This window comes from Sus scrofa, chromosome 1 (assembly GCF_000003025.6).
Source record: "Sus scrofa isolate TJ Tabasco breed Duroc chromosome 1, Sscrofa11.1, whole genome shotgun sequence".
NCBI lineage: Eukaryota > Metazoa > Chordata > Mammalia > Artiodactyla > Suidae > Sus > Sus scrofa.
In genome coordinates this window covers 26,085,203-26,109,080 of record NC_010443.5, presented here as the reverse complement: position 1 = coordinate 26,109,080, position 23,878 = coordinate 26,085,203, and the positions used below count along the sequence as shown (strand labels likewise).

The 23,878-nt window shown below is 41.4% G+C and overlaps 1 protein-coding gene across 6 annotated transcripts in view; it reads left to right on the top strand.

Annotated features, from left to right (window-relative positions):
• ARFGEF3 (ARFGEF family member 3) overlaps positions 1–23,878 on the top strand; it is a 187,535-nt gene that overhangs the window by 147,791 nt on the left and 15,866 nt on the right. For all 6 annotated transcript variants that reach the window (XM_021087441.1, XM_021087436.1, XM_021087446.1 and 3 more), the window contains 8 exons: positions 2,518–2,621; positions 4,548–4,692; positions 7,911–8,039; positions 11,416–11,592; positions 13,150–13,264; positions 18,345–18,447; positions 18,688–18,819; positions 22,381–22,502. In XM_021087441.1, the coding sequence (XP_020943100.1) occupies positions 2,518–2,621; positions 4,548–4,692; positions 7,911–8,039; positions 11,416–11,592; positions 13,150–13,264; positions 18,345–18,447; positions 18,688–18,819; positions 22,381–22,502 (1,027 nt within the window). The remainder of the gene's footprint in view (positions 1–2,517; positions 2,622–4,547; positions 4,693–7,910; positions 8,040–11,415; positions 11,593–13,149; positions 13,265–18,344; positions 18,448–18,687; positions 18,820–22,380; positions 22,503–23,878) is intronic.

Sequence of the window (23,878 nt, the reverse complement as noted above, 5' to 3'; positions counted from 1 at the left end):
CCATCCAGCTCACCAAGCGTTGCCTCATTAGAGCAAAAAGACCATTGCCCAGGAAATGGCCAGAGTTTTAGGAACGGAGTTGAAGACCAAATATCGGAACAAAAGATGCCCCTAATATTCTTATCACTTAGGAAATTACAGGGGTTTTAGGAGCCCTGTGCCAGGACCAGGGGCAGAGAGCAAAATATGATTTTCTATTATTTCCCTGTCTTATGTTTTATTTAAGCACCATTATGATTGGTACCCTATTGTTCAGTGCCTGCTGTGTGGGCGTAGTAGCCTGTCTGCACTGTGAGGTACACAGATAAATAAAACATGTTTCCTGCCCAAGAGAGGCTCTCAGCCTCTTCTGGAAAACAGACATAAATCAAGAATCCCAATTCAGTAAGATGAATGCTTTCTTAGAGGCTAGTAAAAAAAAAAGAAAAGAAAAGAAAAAAGAAAAAGCCATTTAAGCTGAAATGAATAGGCAGCTGAGATGGGGTGTTTGGGAGTGGGGGCCCATCCAGACTTCAAAAGGGAGGTGACATTTGAATTTTGTGGGGGAAGCTTTAGGTTTACTTTTCTAAGAGTAGGGTGCATTGGAGGGACCCACCAAGTAGAGTTACTGGCTGATGAGTTGGAAAGAAAAGAAGGGGCCAGGCTGTGAAGGGCCCTGCATGCCACATCAGGGAATCTAGAATGTGTGGGGAAGGTTTGTAAGCTAAAGAGTGGTGCGTCAGATGTGACATTAGAAACAACTCTGGCAGGCTCGTGTCCCTGCAGGTGAGGACAAGAGGCTGCCATCAGGGACCAGTGCTGCGGTAGTTTGGGGGAGAGCGGAGAGGATGGAACTTGAGCCATTGTAGAGGTGGGATTGATCGGGCTTGCACTGCTCTGATGCGGGCCCTGGGAGAGGAGAAGATGCCCCACCTCTCAAGTTTCATACCAGGATCGAGGTCACCCAGACTTAGGCTACCGAAAAGGACTGAAGGAGAGGAAAAAGTAGTGAATTCTATCTTTGGACCTTTGGACATGTTAAGTCACTGTGAAATATCCAGGTGGAGATGCTTAGCAGTATCTTAAAAATGTTAAAATTTGAGATTTTATCTTGCAGAGAGAGTTGCCGAATTACCAGGGCACAGTTGAGGATATTTAAAACAGATTCTATTTTTTCTGTGTATTATAAGGTGGAGTTATTTTTATGTGGCTTGGTGTGGACAGGAACACCGGAGCCTCAAGGATAGCCTCACTGGCTGTGTCCTGCTGGCTCCAGGGGGCACCATGTGCCCAGCCTTTGATGTGGAACACAGCAGCCTCAGTAAAAAACTTGGGCACCCTTACTGTGATGAACAGGATAGGAAATGGATGTATTTTTTCATTCCCAGCTGGTGGTTTCAACGTGAATTTGAACTGCTCAGTGTTTTTATGGTGGAAAGTATATTCATCTAAACCAGGGGTTGGCAAACTATGGCCCACAAGCCGATGACCACCCACTCATAGTTTTCATACATAAAGTTTTATTGAAACACAGCCATGGTCCTTTGTCTATGGCTGTTTTTGTGCTACAATGACAACGTTGAGAAGTTGCAACACAGGGAGTGTGACCTGCAAAGCCTAAAATAGTTACCATCCGGCCCTATAATATAAAAGTTTGCCAGACCCTGATCTAAAACATAACAAATGGTTATCTTTTATCTTCTTTTCTAAGGAGAAGCATGCCTCTTTGTCTTCTAAATTTTAACTAATGCCTAGTAATTATGTCTGTTTACCCACAAGGGAGGATGCAAGTTGCTACAATTGTAGACAGAAACAATCACAGTACTGTGAGGTGATTTTATTAAAAGTGTAGAAGTAGGTTCTTTACATGAGAAGAAAAATGATACTTCTCAACTACTATTCACCTATAGACTGTCTAGATGCCCTCTACAGATCTGTTAAATTACTAGGTATATACCCAAAAAGTGGAAGTCACTTCAGTTCAATGTCAGTAGTCTGCATTCTCAAACCCCAGATGTTTCAGATCTTCCAGAGCCTTCACTTTATCATCACTGCTTAGTGCTGAGCCCTGGCCGCAAAGGAGGTCCTTTTCCATAAAGAGGGAAGCTAGTTTTTCACTCCCACCGAGCACATGGCTGGTCTCCAGGGTCTTCCTCTGCCATCAAAGCTTCATAAGTCAGGCCATCAACAGCAGAGCCCAGGACAGTGAGTCACAATGAATTGCCCAGGGATAAAAATACCATCCACCCACTGAAAGTATGGTGGTAGGATATGGAAAACGTATTCATTATTTAGTGAAACAGGAAGTTACCAAACAGTATTTTCAATAAGATAAGATGTATAGTCTGATCCCAACTGGATTTAGCATGTATATGTGTGGGGGGAAATTCGAAGGGGTTTTCCTCCGGGTTGTACAATTTGGAGTCATGTTTCTTTTCTACCTTAGTGGACATTTGGAGAACTGATGGCTATGACTAAGTGGGTCTTCTGTTCTAAGGGGATAAACAAGGGAACTTTTGTCTCTGTCTCCCCCACCAGGGGAGGTGGACTGCAAAGAGATTGGAGACTGTGTCCCAGGACCAGGAGCCACGTCCCCAGACCTGTGCCTCCCCGCCCTGGATTATCTCAGGCGCTGTTCTCAGGTACCCAGACCCCGACACCGCCCCCCCCCCGAAGATGCTTGTAAAACATGCACAGATGTCTTTTGCTGAAACCCAAGAGAAATACTTCCTGCTGTCTCTGAGGAGGTTGGGGCTTAGGTTTGGAGTATAAAGTTGGGTCCCCCACCCCCTTCTACAAAGCAGAGAAAGTAGTAAAAATGTTCTAGAACACACAATTGGATTTTGAGACCCCTGATACCTCTTGTTTATATTCCAATGCACAAGCTACCATAATTTCGGTATTGTGTGAGACTAAAAGGTCATGCGCAATCTTCCTACTGGTACCAAAACGTGGACAGTGGGCTGCACACAGCGAAGAGACAAAAAACAAGTAAAAAGGGTGTATGTAGGGAGTTCCTGTTGTGGCGCAGCAGAAACAAATCCGACTAGTATCCATGAGGACACGGATTTCATCCCTGGCCCCGATCAGTGGGTTGGGGATTTGGCATTGCCATGAGCTGTGGTGTAGGCAGCAGATGCAGCTTGGATCCCATGTTGCTGTGGTTGTGGTGCAGGCCGGCAGCTGTAACTCTTGATTCAACCCCTAGCCTGGGAACTTCCATATACCACGGGTGCAGCCCTAAAAAGACAACAACAAAAAGGTCTAGTGAAGAAATCCAATGAAACATCACCTGTCAATGTCAACAGTGACCTTCCTTGTGCTACATCCAGTGACTCTGTCCTTATCCGTGTCACATGGCAGAGGAACAAGATGGTGCACCCTCCTCAAAGCCCTTTCTCCTCTAGGCTTCAGTGACACCCATTCTCCTTAGCTTCCCCCTGTCTTCTAAGGCTGTTTTCCTGGGCCTCCTCTTGTCTGTCTGTAGCCACTCCCTCAGTGACCGTGGTGATAGCATTAAGCCCCACAGCTTTGGAAAGGATGCATGGCCCTGACTTCCTCCTGCAGCAGCCTCCACAAGGCCTGACCCCCTCCCTTTCCAGCCTCAGATCCTTCCCTCTTACTCTCTGTCCCTCAGACACACCTACCTGTTGCTGTTCCAGGCTGTTGCTGTTCCTCCCGCCTGGCGTTTTCTCTCCTTACGTCTCTGTCTGACTCCTCCTCCTCCAGATCCCATCTGAAACATCACCTCCTCAGAGAGACCAGGGCTTGGGTATCTACCAGCTCCCAGCCAACTTGCCCCACCCACCCAGGTCACTCTTACTTAGGACCACCTGTCTAATTTTTCCTGTAACATTTATGTCAGAAATGTTATTCATTATTTGCGAAAGGAGTGTGTCTATAAAAGGCACAGGACAGGATTTTTGTCTGTCTCACGCACAGCTGTTTCCCTAGTTTCTAAAATAGTGCACAGGGCACAGCAGGCGCAATTCTAATCCATGAAGATACAAGGCTCCTTGGGAGTTTGTCCCAGTAAGATCCCGGGGAGATGAGGCTGTAGCAGTGAGATGGGCGTAAAGAGCCCAGGGCAGCCTGTTGGCTCTGCTTCTCACACCTTCGTTTCACCCACCCTGCCCTCGGCGTTGAGTCGGGGAAGGGGAATTAGAGTCTGCTGTCTCATTTGCCTACAGATCTTTTCTTAACAATCCCCATAATGCACCTTCCCCCATAGGCAAAATTCCTTGACATTTCATGGTTCCCTTTTCAGGCTGATAAAAGTTTCTAAAACTCCTCTGCAATTGTGATGCTGAAAAAGTAGCCCCTGAGTCTTCTCCCCCTACCTTCCCATTACCGTTGAAAGCTGTTCCATCTGCTTCATGGGTTAAATACTTCTTAGGAGCTGCCTTTTGAATCCACGTCATGACCAAGTTTAAAACTTTCATACAGTGGGAGCTTTTCTGGCTTTTCTCTTTACCTTCTCTTACTGGCCTACAGTTTTATTGTTATTGAATACTCAGAGTGAAGCTTTTTCCAATACATAATTGCAATTTGGTATTTTCTTTATTTAGCTACTAGCCAAAATCTACAAAATGCCCTTGAAGCCAATATTCCTTAGTGGACGACTTGCTAGTTTGCCCCGAAGACTTCAGGAGCAGTCTGCGAGCAGTGAGGATGGAATGGAATCAGTCCTGTCTGATTTTGATGATGACACTGGTAAGTTAATTGATTGGGCTAAACCATGTTATTTGCTATGTGTGTATGCCCAGAAGCCTAAGCCATGAATTAAGCACATATAGGCCATGAGTGATCATCCATTTATGTTGTAATCATTTATAATTCTTACAGAACAAGCCTACCTGAAGTTTCTGTGGACTCTCCAAAAACATTTTACAATTGGTGTCTCTAAACTCATCTTTTTTTAGATGGATGCCTCCATCTAAAACCAGTGTGGTTTTGAAGATTCCACTAAATATAGTTTCTAACTTTGAATTTTCTTGAATTTAGCAAATTAGATTGTGGTTGCGTTTGGTGCCTTGGTACTTAAATTGGCTGGTAATTGTCTTTAATACCCTCTAGGAAACACAATCATTATATAATTACTTCCTGCAGGACTATTTGGTTAGAGACTGGGGAAATTAAGCCCTTACTGAAGAGAGAACCTGTTTGTGACTAGTGAAAACTGAAGCCTCATTAAAAAAATGCATTTAAAGAACATGTTTCAGGTTACTTCCTGTGTAATTTCCTGTGGATTCAAGTTCAATCTAGTAACTTTTGATAATTTTCAGATGGACTAAATCATGTTCATGTTTGCTATCTTCTGATTCAGACAACCCTGTCCTACTTCTAGACCTAGAAATGGAACTTATATCCTTAAAGCTGGGCAGAGGTGTTGCAAACCCTTGCAAAAGGACTTTGGGGTTAAGGATTTTTAACATGTTTTTTTTTGTTTGTTTTTAATTATTCTATTTTATTTTTCTGATACAAATTCATTTATGAAGATAGCTAGACAGTTTCCAGTTTTCTGTAGGGATTATAAGCAATAAAACTTTACTAATTCAGACTGGTTGCTAGGAAAAACTGTAGATAAGAATAAGTATCTAATGTAGAGAACAATTAAATACTAGAAATTGGCTAGATGTTGCCTAATAGAGGTTTCATTTTAATGATTAGATAAGAATAATTTTACTTAGCATCTTAAATCCCTAATCCAGATAATTATAAGCAGAAGCTAATGCTGCTTAAATATATAATATAGTCTTTAAAACAGTTGTAAACAGGAGTTCCCTGTTGTGGCACAGTGGAAATGAATCTGACCAGGAACCACAAGGTTGCCGATTCAATCCCTGGCCTCCCTCAGCAGGTCAAGGATCTGTCATTGCCATGAGCTGTAGTGTAGGTTGCAGACGTGGCTCAGATCCTGCATTGCTATGGCTCTGGTGTAGGCCGGCAGCCGGAGCTCTGATTCAACCCCTAGCCTGAGAACCTCCACATGCTGCAGGTGTGGCCCTAAAAAGACAGAAAAAAACAAAACAAAAAAACAAAAAACAGTTGTAAACAGCTTGTATATGTAAGAGTGAGCATTGCCTTCCCGTTTGCGCAAATCACTAATCTATTTTTTTTTTTTTTTTTGTAGGCAGCCTATGTCTCATGTGTAGAGTTTAAGCAAGCATCTAAGGTTTCCCACAATATAAATTCACTAAGCGCTTTCAAGTTACATGTGAAACACAGCTAGATCAGAGAAAAGAATACAAGCAAAAGCTTTAAGTTAGTATTAAAAATTGCTTCTCACCATTAATATACTTAGATATTCCTCTGGTTTCCAAAGCCAAATAACTACTTTTCCACTTCTATGGAAATTTCAAACATAACATAAAACTAGACATAATGATATAATGACCCTTTATGTACCCATCACCCAGCTTCAACTATTATTAACTTATGGCCAATCTCCTACATGTCTACACACATGGACGTGCACACATGTACCCTTGCTCTCCCGGTCTCCCTCTCCCCCTCCCCACTTCCTCCTTTCCATATTATTTTAAAGCAACTCCTAGACATTGTAGCATTTCATCTGTAAAGGCTTCAGTAGGTGTTCTTTGAAGACAACAAATATAACCATGATGTTCTTGTCACACCCCCCAAAATTAATAATCTGTAATAATATCAAATATTCATTGTGTTAAATGTCCCCATTTTCTTATAAATATCAGTTGATTTTCAGGATTCATGTAAGATCTACACTACAGGCTTGGCTGCTCTCTCGCAAGTCCTTTTCAATCGATGGATTTTCTTCTCCAATTCTTTTACTCCTTTGCAGTTTACTTGTTAAAGAAATTGTCGTGTAGAGTTTTCCATTTGGCTGTTAATTGGTTGCACCCCCTATAGTGCTATGTAACATGTTTTTCTGTCCTCGCATTTTCTGAAAATTAGCTTTTCTACACTTGTTTATATTTTGAGGTTCCTGAGGATTTCTTTCACCTAGTTTTACTATATTTCTTGTCTATGACTTTGGTTATGCCTCCTATTAATGGAGCTATTCAAAACTGAGAAGGTAGGTTTTTTAATGGTAGTATTTTAAAACTGCCGTCTTCTGATAGTTTTCTTTTGTAAGAAAACTCGAGATATTTAAATTAAAATGTAGTGTGGGCTATTTTGTGTATTCCCCTCTAGATACTTTTGTACCTCCACAAACAAAATATGGTATATACATACAATGGAATATAATTCATCCATGAAAAGTAATGAAGTTATGACACATGCTACAACATGGATGTACCTTGAAAACACTGTGCGAAGTGAAATAGACCAGACACAAAAAGACAAATGCTTTTATGAGTCTGCTTATATGAAATATCTAGAATAGGCAAATTGATAGAAAATAGAAGTTATCAGGGGCTGGAGTGAGGGGAGAATGCAGAGCTGTTGCTTAACAAAATTTCTATTGGAGGCAATTAAAATGTTTTGAACATTGATGATAATGATGGTTGCACAACATTGTGTATGTAATTAATACCACTGAATTACACATATAAAAATGGTTAAACTGATAATCTTATTTATAATAAAATAATAAAATGTAATATAATTAAATAATTTTAAAGGTGATGGAACAAAAAGGATATTATTACTTTGCTACCATCAACTCCCAAGAAAGCTAACAATTATTTCATATAGTGGAATATACATACCCTATCATCTTCTTCCTGAAGGAAAATAAGGAAGAAATTTAAACAGTTTTTTTTCCCTTTGACTCTGTCAGACTGTGTCAATCATAATTTGTCCATGCTTATAGGCACCGAGGGCTGTCTTACATCTATATAGCACTTACTGGTTTATAGAAGTCTTTTACATACAGTGTTTCGTTTGATCTTGCGATGGGTCTGTGTTATGTTTGAGTGAATTTCACAGAGGTGTGATTTGGTCTCTAGGTCTGATAGAAGTCTGGATCATCCTACTGGAGCAGCTAACGGCAGCTGTGTCCAACTGTCCACGCCAGCACCAACCACCAACCTTGGATTTACTCTTCGAGCTGTTGAGAGATGTTACCAAAACACCTGGTAAATATTTCTATGTCTATCTTTTAGGGGAGTTGTTGTGCATAGAAATTTTTTCAAGAAGGTATTGCTGTGAGTGTATACCTGTTGCAGGGCTATAACCCTGGACCACATAATAGATGCTTGATACATGTTGGTTGAAGTTTACAACATGACCTCGTATTGTTTACCGGTTTCTCGCCAGTCCATTTATAAATAATGGGTGGTGGCCAGTTAGTTAAATGTGTAGAACCCCAGAGTATTCAGTCCAAGGCTGTGGTATCAATGTCTCCTTGAGCCAATAGACTTTGTTCTGTTCCATGGTGGATCTCACATCTCTTTGCCCCGGGGCTGTCAGCAGGGCTCACTAAGTCTACCACTGTCATGAACCAACCGCTTAGAGGTAGAGATAGTATTAAGACAGCAACATCTTGTGGGTTCCTGCTGTGGCTCAGTGGAAATGAACCCAAGTAGTATCCATGAGGATGCAGCTTTGATCCCTGGCACCACTCAGTGGCTAAGGATCCAAGAGCTGAGATGTATGGGTCACAGACGCAACTCGGACCTGGCGTTGCTGTGGCTGTGGCATAGGCTGGCAGCTGCAGCTCTGATTCAAACCCTAGCACAGGAACTTCCATATGCTGCACCTGCAGCCCTGAAAAGAAAAAGAAAAAAGAGTAACGTCTTAAGGCTCATGGGTGATTAGATTTGGGGAAAGACATTTAATGATTTCTCTGATCCTACAGGGGAAAGATGGCCCTTAGGAATTTATTTCTTTTTCTGAATTAATCAAGGTTAGCATTCACACTTAACTCATCCAAATTTTCCCAAGATCAAAGAAATTTTCACTCATGCAAATTTTTCCAAGATCAAAGAAATTTTCACTCACCCAAATTTTCCCAAGATCAAAGAAATGTTTTATAGAAGTTTTAGTTTTCACTAACAGAATCAGAACCACAAATGAAACCACTAGTTAATTCCATAGTAATAAAAGGAGTTTTGTATTCAGCATAAACTGATGAAGACTTGGTGATACTGTTTTAAGATCCACAGCAAAATTTATTTTAGAATTTTTTTCAGGAAAACCATTATAGTTACTTCTACACATTAAAAAATTAAAGGCTTTCTAAGAATAAGCAGGTATTTTATAGAATATATTATATGCCACTTTTTCTAAATCTCTCTTACTAGTCATTACCATTTTCTGCTACTAAGTGTGTATGAACAGCATTTAGCCCAATAATTCTACTCCTAGAAATTTGTCAAAGGAAATGAATGGTAATGAAGATAAAAATCTAAATACAATGATGTTTGCTGAAGCATACTGAATACCAAAAAAATTATGAACACCCTAAATGGGTTAAGTAAATTATGGTAAAAACATGTAAATATTCTATAGGCATTAAAATGAATATTTGTGAATAATATTTAATGACATGAATAATTTGTTTGTTTGTATGTCTTTTTAGGGCTGCACCCACAGCATATGGAGGTTCCCAGGCGAGGGGTCTAATCGGATCTGTAGCCGCCGGCCACAGCCACAGCCACGTGGGATCCGAGACACGTATGTGACTCACACCACAGCTCACAGCAACGCCAGATCCTTAACCCACCAAGCAAGGCCAGGGATTGAACCCGCAACCTCTTGGTTCCTAGTCAGATTCGTTAACCACTGCGCCATGACGGGAACTCCATGAATAATTGTTTATAAGGCATTTTGTTAAAAATACATAGTGTAGAGTAAAATCTCAACTTGATGAGCATTTATAAATATACGCACACTCTTATATATATTCAAAAAGTACTAGAAGGAAATACATTAAAGTATTGTTTTCTTCTTTGTGTTCTCATGTGTTTTCTGTGTTTATTATTAAAAGGATATCTTGCTTTCATAATCAGAATTTTTTTAATCTATCCACATTTCCACATAGATTTTTATTATGCCATTGTTCATAAAGCAAAATACAGAAGCTCCTTAAATGCCCATCAGTAAGGGAATGGGTAAGTAAATGAATGCATATACAGTTTGAATTGTTTGGAACAGTAAGTGGTAATAAAAATGAAGAGTATCTAAATGTGCTGGCACAGAATGATTTTTAACACATACTGTTAAGGGAAAAAAATCAACATGCAGACCAAGGTTTACGTTAACCTATTTATAAACAGTAATAACAAACAATTAAAACTATATTTGTCTATGTTTCATATAAATATATGTACTTACAGTCTTACATTCTAAAGGATCTTTTCTTTTTGGCTTTTTAGGGCTACCCTGCAGCATATGGAAGCTCCCAGGCTACGGGCTGAATCAGAGCTACGGCTTCCTGTCTACCCTACACCCACAGCAACACTGAGATCTAAGCTGCGTCTGCAACCTAAACCATAGCTCATGGCAACGATGACTCCTCAACCCAGGGAGGAGCAAGGCCAGGGATCGAACCTGAATCCTCATGGATACTAGTCAGATTCATTTCCACTGCACCATAAGGGGAACTCCCTAAAGGGTGTTTTCTTATATGCATATATGTATCTGTATGTTTATATCTGGCGACTAAGAAATTGATCAAGTGATACTTTAGCTTTATCAGTACTATTTGAATCTTCAGTGGGTATATTTATATTATAGCTTGCATAATTAAAATCATGCAGAGGAGTTCCCATCGTGGCACAGTGGTTAACGCATCCGACTAGGAACCATGAGGTTGCGGGTTCAATCCCTGGCCTTGCTCAGCGGGTTAAGGATCTGGCGTTGCTGTGAGCTGTGGTGTAGGTTGCTGACGAGGCTCAGATCCCGAGTTGCTGTGACTGGGGTGTAGGCTGGCGGCTACAGCTCCGATTAGACCCCTAGCCTGTGAACTTCCATATGCCCCGGGAGCGGCCCTAGAAATGGCAAAAAGACAAAAAAAAAAAAAAAAAAAAAAAAAAAAAGAGCTTTTGGAGTTCCCGTCGTGGCGCAGTGGTTAACGAATCCGACTAGGAACCATGAGGTTGCGGGTTCGGTCCCTGCCCTTGCTCAGTGGGTTAAGGATCCGGCGTTGCCGTGAGCTGTGGTGTAGGTCGAAGACGCGGCTCGGATCCCGCGTTGCTGTGGCTCTGGTGTAGGCCGGTGGCTACAGCTCCGATTCCACCCCCAGCCTGGGAACCTCCATATGCCGTGGGAGTCGGCCCAAGAAATAGCGAAAAGACAAAAAAAAAATAAAATCATGCAGAAACAAAAAAGAAAAATGTCACCAAAGACCATACATTCCCCAATCGGTGATAAATTCTTTCCTTACTCTTCTCAGAAAATGGGGAGCTCCTTCGAAAGAGATGGGCAGTGCCCAGTGACGGCAGAGAGCTTCCTTTTTGTTGCAGGAGAGGTGCTGAGATCCCAGTTCTAATGCTGACTTTCCTTTTTCAGGACCAGGATTTGGTATCTATGCAGTTGTACACCTTCTCCTTCCTGTGATGTCCCTTTGGCTCCGCCGAAGCCATAAAGACCATTCTTACTGGGACGTGGCCTCTGCTAACTTCAAGCACGCCATTGGTCTGTCCTGTGAGCTGGTGGTGGAGCACATTCAGAGCTTTATCCACTCAGGTATCTATGGTAACAGAGCAGCTGCATGCTGAGTGATTCTTTAGTGGACAGCATCATTGCCTAAAAGTGCTTAGTAAATACCTAATGCAAGTACCAGGGCATGATTTTTGTCCTGGGAATTATTCAAATAGAATTACAGGGTCAGTATCAGCCTTCTAATAGCAGCTTGTCAGAAAAAAAATTAGAACCCATATGTCCGCTACAAAATTATCAATACTTACAGCACATGCGTGCCTAAAAATAAAACACCTAGTAAGGTCTAGGGTATCTATGCATCAGAAGAGGGGAGGCAAGTTCAAGTATATAATAAATTTAAAAAGGAAAAATACCCCTATAGCTTAGGGATGAAGGAGGGGGTGTAGCCCATTGTATGCTGCCTCTGGGGAGGCTAAATTGAGGGTGTAGGGTTTTAGAAAAGGCTCAAATTATGGACAAGAAGTTATTTAACAGATTAAGGCTGAAGAGAGGGGTCTTAATGTCTGCGCACTTTGCAAAAGATTTGCAAGTGTAGGGTGGATAGTCTGTTGAAGGCAGCAGATGGAGAGGGACCTGGAGGTGAAATATGTCAGCCGTGGTACTGGGGTAGAGCAACATTTGTGAAATATAGATTCCTGTTCATGATTCTTTCCATGGGGAGATTGGAAATTTGAGAGCAGAAGTCTTGCTGCTAGCCCTAGAGGTTATAAAGGGAAAGGTTAAAGAAACTAATGAAACTAATGAAAATTTGACCTCAAGGGAGAGTTAAAAAGCAAAGATAAGAAATGGGGTCTCACTAAGCTTAGTAAGGACCGTTTGCCCTGCAACAAACACACCAATTGAGAAAGAAATGTATGTTTCCACATGCAAGTGCAGACACCACCCCTAGGGGGAGACGTTCCCTTCCGGGTCAGGGTTTTACACAACCTGGGACCATTGAGGATGCTCCTGAGAACTGGTTCTGTGGTATCACAAGGACTTTGTGAAAAAGAATACTAATGTATCCCTTGAATTGAACAGAATGTGATTTTTGGAGGACTTATTTTCTTTACTCTGGGGACAGTATACAGACTGAAGCCCCAATGAAAGTGTTTGAGAAGTAGCAGTACTAGAAGATTTTTTGTTTACTAAGAGCATTTAATTCAAATTCATTGAACTGTCAGCAGTCAGGAAAGTTAGTTTTATCTTTTTTTAAGAATTAAAATTTTGTACTAGCTAGTATTCAAATTATATAATATTATATATTCTATTCTGCTTCAGTAGATGAATTACATACTTTGAAAAGTGGACATTAACACATAAAAGTAAGCCATGCATTTCATCTTGATATATCTAGAAATAAAGGAAACAAGCTAAAATTAGGTAAAATCCAAGAAAATTTTCATTGTAATGGGTGTTTTATTCAGGGTATTTTATTTTGTTGTTGTTGTTACAGGCATTTCCCCCAATGTCCTCTTCCTTTTCCCCAGATACTTATATATATTTTTCTGTCACTCTGACTTTCCTCTTTTGCTGTACATGCCATTTCAGCCATTCCTTTGCAATACAGTTGAGTGCAGTCTCACTCTGTTTTCCCTGCAGACATCAGGTATGAGGGCATGATCAACACCATGCTGAAGGAACTCTTTGAGTTGCTGGTGGCGTGTGTGGCCAAGCCCACAGAAACCATCTCCCGAGTGGGTTGCTCATGTATTAGGTGAGAAAAAGCTTCCCTGGCTCTCTACACAACTGAAGTTTTTATTATGAGAGCCAAGGGAATTAAATTCTTTTGCAGTAGCCATCCACTTTTTGTAAATAAAAATGACTGTGTTCCTAATTCTTCATTTCACTCCATCAGCAAATACTTTGTTTTTATTGAAATTTAGTTCATTTACAGTTGTGTTGGTTTGTGGTGTACATACTGCAAGATATTAAAAATAGTTCCCTAGGAGTTGCCGTGGTGGCGCAGTGGTTAACGAATCAGACTAGGAACCATGACGTTGAGGGTTTGATCCCTGGCCTTGCCCAGTGGGTTAAGGATCCGGTGTTGCTGTGAGCTGTGCCGTAGGTTGCAGACACGGCTCAGATCCCGCATTGCTGTGGCTCTGGCGTAGGCCAGTGACTACAGCTCTGATTCGACCCCTAGCCTGGGAACCTCCATATGCCGTGGGAAGTAGCCCGCAAAAAGACAAAAAAAAAAAAAAATAGTTCCCTAGGCTATACAGAAGGACCTTGTTGTTTATTTTATATAAGAGTGTCTTACTCATGTAAGCATGACATTGTTGATACTGGCATTAGGTCCCTTTTGTTTATTTCTGTTTTTATTTTCATTACTCTAGGAGGTGGATCTGAAAAGATATTCCTGTGGTTTACATCAAAGAGTGTTCTGCCTGTGTTTTCCTTTAAGAGCTTCATAGTATCTGGTTTTACATTTTATAGTATCTGGTCTTTAATCTATTTTGAGTTTGTTTTTGTATATGGTATTAGAGAGTGTTCTAATTTCATTCTTTTACATGTACCTGTTCAGTTTTCCAAGCACCACTTATTGAAGAGACTTTCTTTTCTCTGTTGTATGTTCTTGCCTCCTTTGTCACAGATTAGTTGACCATGGGTGCTAACTGTGGATTTATTTCTGGCTTTCTATCCTGTTTCATTGATCTGTATTTCTGTTTTTGTGTCAGTACCATACTGTTTTGATGGCTGTAGCTTTGTAGTATAGTCTGAAGTCAGGGAGCCCGATACCTCCAGCTCTGTTTTTCTTTCTTGGGATCACTTGGGCTATTTGCGGTCTTTTTTGTTTTCATAAAAATTAAAAAAAAAATGTGTGCTAGTTCTTTGAAAAATACCATTGGTAATTTAATAGGGATTGCACTGAATCTGTAGATTGCCTTGGAGAGTACATTTTGACAATATTGCTTCTTCCAAGCCAAGAACGTGTTATATCTTTCCATCTATTTGTGTCATCTTCAATTTCTTTCAACAACATCTTATAGTTTTCTGAATACAATCTTTTGCCTCTTTAGGTAGGTTTATTCCTAGGTATTTTATTCTTTTTGATGCCATGGTAAATGGGATTGTTTCCTTAATTTCTCTTTATGATTTTTTTATTGTTAGTGTGTAGAAATGTGAGAGATTTTTGTATTTTTGTATCCTTCAACTTTACTGAATTCCTTGATGAGCTCTAATTGTTTTCTTGATAGTGTCTTTGGTATTTTCTAGGTATAATATCATGCCATCTGCAAACAGTGACAGTTTTACTTCTTCTTTTCAAATTTGGATTCCTTTTATTTATTTTTCTGATTGCTGTGACTAGGACTTCCAAAATTATGTTGAATAAAAGTGGTGAGAGTGGACATCTTTGTCTTGTTCCTGACCTTAGCAGTAGTTTAGCTTTTCACTGTTGAGAATGATATTAGATGGGGGTTTGTCATATGTGGCCTTTATTTTGACAAGGAGATTCCCTCTATGCCCACTTTCTGGAAGGTTTTTTTTATTATAAATGGGTGTTGGATTTTGGTCAAAAGCTTTCTCTGCATCTATTGAGATGATCATATGGTTTTTATTTTTCCATTTGTTCATGTGGTGTATCATACTGATTGATTTGCAGATATTGAAAAATCCTTGCATCCCTGGGTAGTATCATGTTAAGGGTTTTTGCATCTATATTCATCAGTCATATTGGCCTGTAATTTTCTTTTGTTTTATCTTAATCTGGTTTTGATATTAGGGTGATAGTGGTCTCGTAGAATTACTTCGGGAATGTTCCTTCTTCTGCAATCTTTTGGAATAGTTTCAGAAGGATAGGTGTTAATGCTTCTCTGGAAGTTTGATAGAATTCACCTGTGAAGCCATCCAGTTCTTTTGTTTGTTGGAAGTTTTTTAATCCATTTGTAATTTCAGTGCTTGTGATTGGTCTGTTGATATTTTCTATTTCTTCCTTGGCCAGTTTCAGAAAAGTGTATCTTTCTAAGAATTTGTCCATTTCTTCTAAATTGTGCATTTGTTTGCCATATAGTTGCTTATAGTAGTCTCTTGTAATCTTTTGTATTTCTGTGGTGCCAGTTGTAACTTCTCCTTTTTCATTTCTAATTTTATTGATTTGAGCCCTCTTCCTTTTTTTCTTGATGAATTTGGCTAAAAGTTTATCAATTTTGTTGATCTTTTCATAGAACCAGCTTTTAGTTTCATTGAACTTTTCTGTTTTCTTCATCTCTATTTCATTTATTTCCACTCTGATCTTTATGATTTCTTGCCTTCTACCAACTCTGGGTTTTGTTTGTTCTTCTTTCTGTAGTTGCTTTAGCTACGAGGTTAGATTGTTTGAGATTTTTCTTGTTTTTTAAGGTAAGCTTGTATTGCTACAAACTTCTCCCTTAGGACTGCTTTTGCTGCATCCCATAGGTTTTGGCCATAGTGTTTTAATTTTTATCTGCCTCTAGGTATTTTTTATTTCCTCTTTGATTTCATCATTGAAATCATGAAGTAGTTGCTTAGTAGCATACTGTTTAGTGTCCACGTGTTTTTTGTTGGATTGGTTTTGGGCGGGGGGGCTTTTATGGGGATTTTTTGGCAGCTTTTTTCCTGCAGTTGATTTCTAGTCTTAGATTGCTAAGATGTTTGATATGATTTCAATATTCTTGAATTTACTGAGGCTTGATTTGTGGCCTAGCATGTGATCTATCCTGGAGAATGTTCCATGTGCACTGGAGAAGAATGTGTATGTGTATTCTGATGCTTTCAAGTGGAATGTTCTAGAAATATCAATTAAGTCCATGTGGTCTAATGTGTCATTTAATGCCCATATTTCCTTACTGATTTTCTGTCTGAATGATCTGTCCAGTGTTTTAAGTGGGGTGTTAAAGTCCCTTACTATTATTGTGTCATTGTCAATGTCTCCTTTTATGACTGCTAGCAGTTGCCTTATATATTGAAATGTACCTATGTTGGGTGTATATATAATTACAATTGTTATATCTTCTTCTTAGATTGATCCTTTGATCATTATGTAATGTCCTTCTTTGTCTCTTGTAACTGTCTTTTTCTTTTTTCTTTTTTTCTTTTTAGGGCTGCGCACATGGCATATGGAAGTTCCCAGGCTAGGTGTTGAATCAGAGCTTCAGCTGCCGGCCTACACCACAGCCACAGCAATGCCAGATCCAAGCCGCATCTGTGACCTATACCATGCTCATGACAATGCTGGATCCTTAACCCACTGAGCAAGGCCAGGGATTGAACCTGCATCCTTATGGATACTAGTCAGATTTGTTTCTGCTGAGCCACAGTGGGAACTCCCAACTGTCTTTATTTTAAAGTTTATTTTGTCTGATATGAATATTGTTACCCCAGCTTTCTTTTGACTTGCCTAGAATAACTTTTTCCATCCTCTCACGTTCAGTCTATATGTGTTCTTATATCTGAAGTGAGTCTCTTGTAGACAGCATGTATATGGGTCTTGTTTTTATATCCATTCAACCAGTCTGTGTCTTTTGGTTGGAGTGTTTAATTCATTAACATTTAAGGTAATTATGTATGATCTTATTGCCATTTTGTTAATTGTTTTGGATTAGGGGGGTTTTTGTTATTTTTTTGTTTCAGTCTTTTTTTTTTTTTTTTCCTTCCTTCCTGTGTTTTAGTTTCTTATGGTTTGATGACTATCTTTAGTGTTGTCTTTGGATTTTTCTTTTTTGTGTGTGTATCTATTGTAGATTTTTGGTTTGTGGTTGCCATGAGGTTTTGATATAGCAGTCTATATATGCACAATACACACAAGATTGTTTTAGGTTGCTGGTCTCTTAATTTCAAATGCCTTTCCAAAATCCTGCAATCATATTCTCCTCTTCTCAAGATTGTTGCTTTCAATATCATATTTGTATATAGGTGTTTCCTATATTTACTCTGTTATATAGGAGCTGCCCAGGTGATACAACCAAGGTCCCTACTCTCAGGGAACATATGGCCTATTGTAAAGTACAGGACAGTGTCGTGGGAAAAGTGATCATAGTAAGGAGGAACTCGAAATGCCATGAAAAGAACAAGAGTCTTGGGGAGTAGGGCAGTCAGCAGGAGTTCTTTGTGGTAATGATACTTGCTCAGTTCTCCAAAACGAGGGAAGCTTCTGACAGGTGGGGACTTTGTAAGCAGAACAGCATGAACAAATACATGAAGATAAGAATTACAAGAGGGGTGAGTTCCCGTTGTGGTGCAGCAGAAACAAATCCGACTAGGAGCCATGAAGTTGCGGGTTTGATCCCTGGCCTTGCTCAGTGGGTTGAGGATCCGGCATTGCCATGAGCTGTGGTGTAGGTCACAGATGTGGCTCAGATCTGGCATTGCTGTTTCTCTGGTGTAGGCCAGCAGCTGTAGCTCCCCTTTGACCCCTAGCCTGGGAACCTCCATATGCCGCAAGTACAGCCCTAAAAAGCAAAAATGAAAAAAAAGAAAATTAAAAATAATAAATAAAAAAGAATTACAAGAGGGTTTTATTTTGCTAGGTGTAAAGGAGTAGTGGGAAAATGGCTAGAATGGGCAAATCAATATAAAATATATACAGTCTTGCAGGCAAGCCCAAGTTGAAACATTGGCCTATTTATAATGGGGATCCATTGATATTTTTATCCCAAATGGGTTTGGAAATAGTATTAGGACAGTGGAATGCCAGATGGACTGAAGGCAAGAGAGAGAAAAGACAGCAAGATTTGCAAAGAAACTACAGATTAATCTAGGCGTGTGTTGAGAAGGGCCTGCAGTTTGTGGCAATAAAATATATGGATTTAAGTCTTCCTCGTTTCTCCTGGCAGGTACGTCCTTGTCACAGCGGGCCCCGTGTTCACTGAGGAGATGTGGCGGCTGGCCTGCTGTGCCCTGCAGGATGCCTTCTCAGCCACACTCAAGCCAGTGAAGGTAAGCTGCCTGGAGGAGAGCCCAGAGCACCTCCAGCCTGCCTCAGCTCCCTGGTGCCTCCTCAGGTAGGCCTCTGGACTCTGTCTCCGTCCTCCTAGGGGATGTTAAAATCTTACAGAGGGTGAGAACCAGGTTGTAGGATCAGTATCGTATCCCACACACAGTGACAATGTGAGGTCCAAGACACTCTCAGGAGCCATGAAGCTGCACCCACTGAACAACTGCTGTGCTTCTCCCTAGGATCTTCTGGGTTGCTTCCACAGTGGCACTGAGAGCTTTAGCGGGGAAGGCTGCCAGGTGAGGGTGGCAGCCCCATCCTCCTCCCCCAGTGCTGAAGCGGAGTACTGGCGCATCCGAGCCATGGCTCAGCAGGTAAGGGCAGAGGCTTTTGATCCCAGGGGCTCTGGAAGCTTCATCTATGGCTGGGGGTCCTTCCCGAATGTCTTGCATCACCAAACTGCCTTTCATGCTCTTAGGAACATATACCTCCTGGCTTTGACCTTTGGCCAATGCCAGTCTTTACCAGAAATCGATAGCATTGTGGTCCCCTCCCATCTCTTGCTTGTTGCTTCCTTCAGCACCCTAATCAAATAGAATCCTTTTCCACCTGGCCACTAAACCTCACTCAGAACCTTATTTGCTTGCACTACTTATAAATGTTTGCTGAAATATTGTTGTTAATGCTAGACTATGAATGCCTAAGGATGACAAACTTATTTCATTTCTTATCTTTCATACAGAGCACAGAGCTTAACATTTACAAGTTGCTTGATGAATTTGAGTTGAATGTTAACTAACCAGTCAAATTAAAATGTACTTATCAGAGTTCCCATTGTGGCTCAGCAGGTTAAGAGCCTGATATAGTGTCCATGAGGATGTGGGTTTGATCTCTGGCCTTGCTCAGTGGGTTAAAGATCTGGTGTTGCCACAAGCTATAGTGTATGTTGTAGATGCAACTTGGATGCGGTGTTCTGTGGCTGTGGTGTAGACCAGCAGCTGCAGTTCCGATTCAACCCTTAGCCCCAGGAACGTCCATATGCCACAGGTGCAGCTGTAAAAAGAAAAAGGATTTGTTTATGTAGGAGACACCATGTACACAAGTCAGAAGTCACAAAAGTTGTTTGTAATCTGCTGAGTTAGGAGCTGAGAAGACATTCTGTATATTTACCTTGGTATTCCTAGAGCGGGGCATATAGAAGGCACTTTTTTGGCCATTTCTTGGGCCGCTCCCGCGGCACAGGGAGGTTCCCAGGCTAGGGGTCTAATCGGAGCTGTAGCCACCGACCTACGCCAGAGCCACAGCAATGCGGGATCTGAGCCGCGTCTGCAACCTACACCACAGCTCACGGCAACGCCGGATCGTTAACCCACTGAGCAAGGGCAGGGACCAAACCCGCAACCTTATGGTTCCTAGTCGGATTTGTTAACCACTGCGCCACGACGAGAACTCCTAGAAGGCACTTTTTAAATGTTTGTTGAGTCAATGAATCACCAAATCACAGAAGGTCTTTCAGCTTTAGCACAGGCTACAGATATGCCCTTAAACACGTAAGCGACCTGTCAGTCTGCCTCTAAGAAAACCTGCAGGGGGCTTTCATCAGCACCACCCCTAAAATTCACACATATTCATAACAGTGCTATTCATAATAGGGGGGAAATGGACTAAATTCCCAACCACCCATCAATTGACTGGCTAAACACTATCATGCAATAGCAACAGACATATTTGACCATTTTTTTCATATGCAGAAGATAATCAGCATATATATGTGTATGTGGTAGGTATTGAAGATATTAAGCAATTTTTATAAATGTATATGCACAGGCAGAAATATGCACTAGCAAAATGAAGTGAGTTTGGGTCGCTCTTCACAGTCTCCATTTCTCTACAAAATCTATTTAAATTCTTTTTTTTGTTGTTGTTGTTGTTGTTGTTATTGTTGCTATTTCTTGGGCCGCTCCTGTGGCATATGGAGGTTCCCAGGCTAGGGGTCTAATCGGAGCTGTAGCCACCGGCCTACGCCAGAGCCACAGCAACGCGGGATCCGAGCCGTGTCTGCAACCTACACCACAGCTCACGGCAACGCCAGATCGTTAACCCACGGAGCAAGGGCAGGGACCGAACCTGCAACCTCATGGTTCCCAGTCAGATTCGTTAACCACTGTGCCACGACGGGAGCTCCTATTTAAATTCTTAATAGAATTTCCCCTTAGCACACTGATAACCCGGGATGCTCTGACTATTAACATAAAGAACTCAATCAAGTTCATGGTGTCACTTGAGAAGTTTCCTACCAAGTCTGGCTTCCAAAGGGCTTTCCCCAGCTCTCCTCAAAGACAAGAACCTGGAGTTCCCATCGTGGCTCAGTGGTTAAGGAATCCGACTAGGAACCATGAGGTTGCGGGTTCAATCCCTGGCCTTGCTCATTGAGTTAAAGATCCAGCATTGCCGTGAGCTGTGGTGTAGGTCGCAGACTTGGCTCAGATCCCACATTGCTGTGGCTCTGGCGTAGGCCAGCAGCTACAGCTCCGATTAGACCCCTAGCCTGGGAACCTCCATATGCCATGGGAGCGACCCTAGAAAAGGCAGAAAAAAAGAAAAAAAAAAAGACAAAAACAAACAAACAGAAAAAGAACCTCCCACCTTCAGCCTCTCACATCATCTGCTGAGCACACTCCTAACATTGCAGGACATGATGGTTCTGCTTTTCTGAAAGGAGCAAGCACGCCCCTTCCCTCAGCACAGTGGTGGTGGATAGCTCCCTGCAGCAGTAAGTCTGGCAGGAACCATAGCACAGAAGGCAACAGGCTGGTCCTCGGAAGGGCTGGCTTCTCCAAGCAGGAAGCCATCACAGCTGGCTGGATGAGGAATTTCCCCCTGCGCAGCCATGCCACCCCCCACTGAGAACACGAGAACAGAATTCTGTTCTGACATGGCTTGCTAATGGAGTCCAAGGCAGAGAACATTTTAGTGAATCTTTTTTTTTTTTTTTTTTTTTTTTTTTTGGTCCACACCTGCAGCATGTGAAGGGTCCGAGGCTAGCAGTCAAATCAGAGCTATAGCTGCTGGCCTAGTCCACAGACATAGCCTCTCGGGATCCGAGCTTCATCTGCGACCTACACCACAGCTCACGGCAACACTGGATCCTTAACCCACTGAGTGAGGCCAGGGATCAAGCCTGCATCCTCACAGATGCTAGTCTGATTCATTACCGCTAAGCCACCACAGGAACTCCGAATCTTTTGTTTCTTAATATTCCTCTTTTTTCTTTAGTCCCAAACCTTCCTCCTATATTTTCTCTTCCTACACCCCAGTATTCAATTATCTGATAATTCAACAAGATTTGGAAAAGAAAAGCTCCTTAAAAATACACATATTTCTAAAGGGAGGTTGGGAAGAGATGTTAAATCATGTCAGATAAAATCTTTCAGATCGGAATTCAGGAAGTCATTGCTCTTCTAAGTCACCCCTCTCGGGGTCTGATAGAGTAGCACGACCGCATTCGAAGTCCTGACAGACGTCCCGGTTAATTCCCCTGCATTGGCTACAACAGGAACCAAATAGATGTCTAAAACAGAGAAGATCTTTTACAAACATAGCACCTTTTTAATTAACCTTAATGAATATTAAATGTCAGTCCTTGCCATTGGGAGCATAATGACTTATCAGAGAAGCAGTCCAGCAGCCAAGATTTATTGGATATTCTGAATATTTGCTCTTCTCTTCTAATGCTTTGCCTATGTTAATGCACACATTAATTCATGTAATTCTCTCAACAAACATACTGGGTAGGAAACCTTTACCAACCTTGTTTTAGGGGTGAGAAAATGAGTCGAAAGAGTAAGCAACTTGCTGGAGGGCCAGCCAACTGATCCCTGGCAGAGGCGGTTGGGGATGGTAGTGCTCTAACTGTGCCTTTGTGTCCTGTGCAGGTGTTTATGTTGGACACCCAGTGCTCACCAAAGACTCCAAACAACTTCGATCATGCTCAGTCTTGTCAACTTATTATTGAACTGCCTCCTGATGAGAAGCCAAACGGACACACCAAGAAAAGGTATGCGGCTAAGCTTAAACATGGAGGCTGCTTGTAAATAGGAAAGTCCATTTATTTCTTATCTATTTTTTATTTTTGTCTTTTTGCCATTTCTAGGGCTGCTTCTACAGCATATGGAAGTTCCCACGCTGGGGTCGAATCAGAGCTGTAGCCACCAGCCTGTGCCAGAGCCACAGCAACGTGGGATCCAAGCCGCACCTGCAACCTATACCACAGCTCTTGGCAACGCCGGATCCTTAACCCACTGGGCAAGGCCAGGGATCAAACTCGCAACCTCAAGGTTCCTAGTTGGATTCGTTAACCACTGAGCCACGACAGGAACTCCCAGAAAGTCCATTTATTCCCAGTGCTTGCTCATTATAATTCAGTCTTCAGCCAAAAATACTGAAAACAATTATGGAGTCACTTAGCAGAGATTTTCACATAAAATTGGTAGCCTTTTAAACAAATTTCCCACATTTCACATGTATTAGTTTGCATGGGCTACCATACAAAAATACCATAGACTGGGTGGCTTAAATAACAGGACTTTAATTTCTCACAGTTCCAGAGGCTGGAAGTCCAAGATCAAGGCATTGGCAGTATTGGTTTCTTCTGAGGCCTCTCTCCTTGGCTTGTAGATGAGTGTCTGCTCTCTGTGTCTTCACATGGTCTTTTCTCTGTGTATGTCTTTGTCCAAATTTCCTTCTCTCATAAAGACTCAAGTCAATGGATTACGGCCCATCCTAATGTTCTCATTTTAACCAAATTATTTCTTTAAAGATCTTTTTTCCAAGTATGAGTTTGGGGAGGATGCAACTCAATGTATCTATAGCATCATACATATTATAATCCTTTTTTCAAAAAATAACTTGAGGCATGATTCATATTGTTTCAGGGAGAAATACATCAGCTTCTCAGGAGCCATATAGCTATTAGGATACAGAAAGATCTGTGCCATGCCACAAGAAACTTGCCTTTTTCAATGCTGTCATCCTGCCTGAAAACCATTGTTCCTAGAGTTTAAGGTGGAGGCAGTGACTGAAAGTTCCCATGTTTAAGCTTCTGACACACTAATAGGAATGATGATAGGTATTTGAGCACCACATAAGAAGTACAGGGGATAGATAACCCACTTCCAACTGTCCGTGAGGAAACATCCAGGGAGGATGTGAAAGTGTGAGAGTGGGAATCAGGTCTGTCTGAGCACAATGCCTGTATCCTTGAGCATTTCCATTGTAAAGAGAGAGTGGGATTGTTTTCACAGCTTGATACACCTATTGGTGTGAGATTTCCAGGTACCGATTTTTGTAGTCCAGTGTGTATGATACATACAGAAGACTATGTAGGTTTAAAAGTTAAAAAGCATGAATAGTCACTGAAATAACTATGAGCCT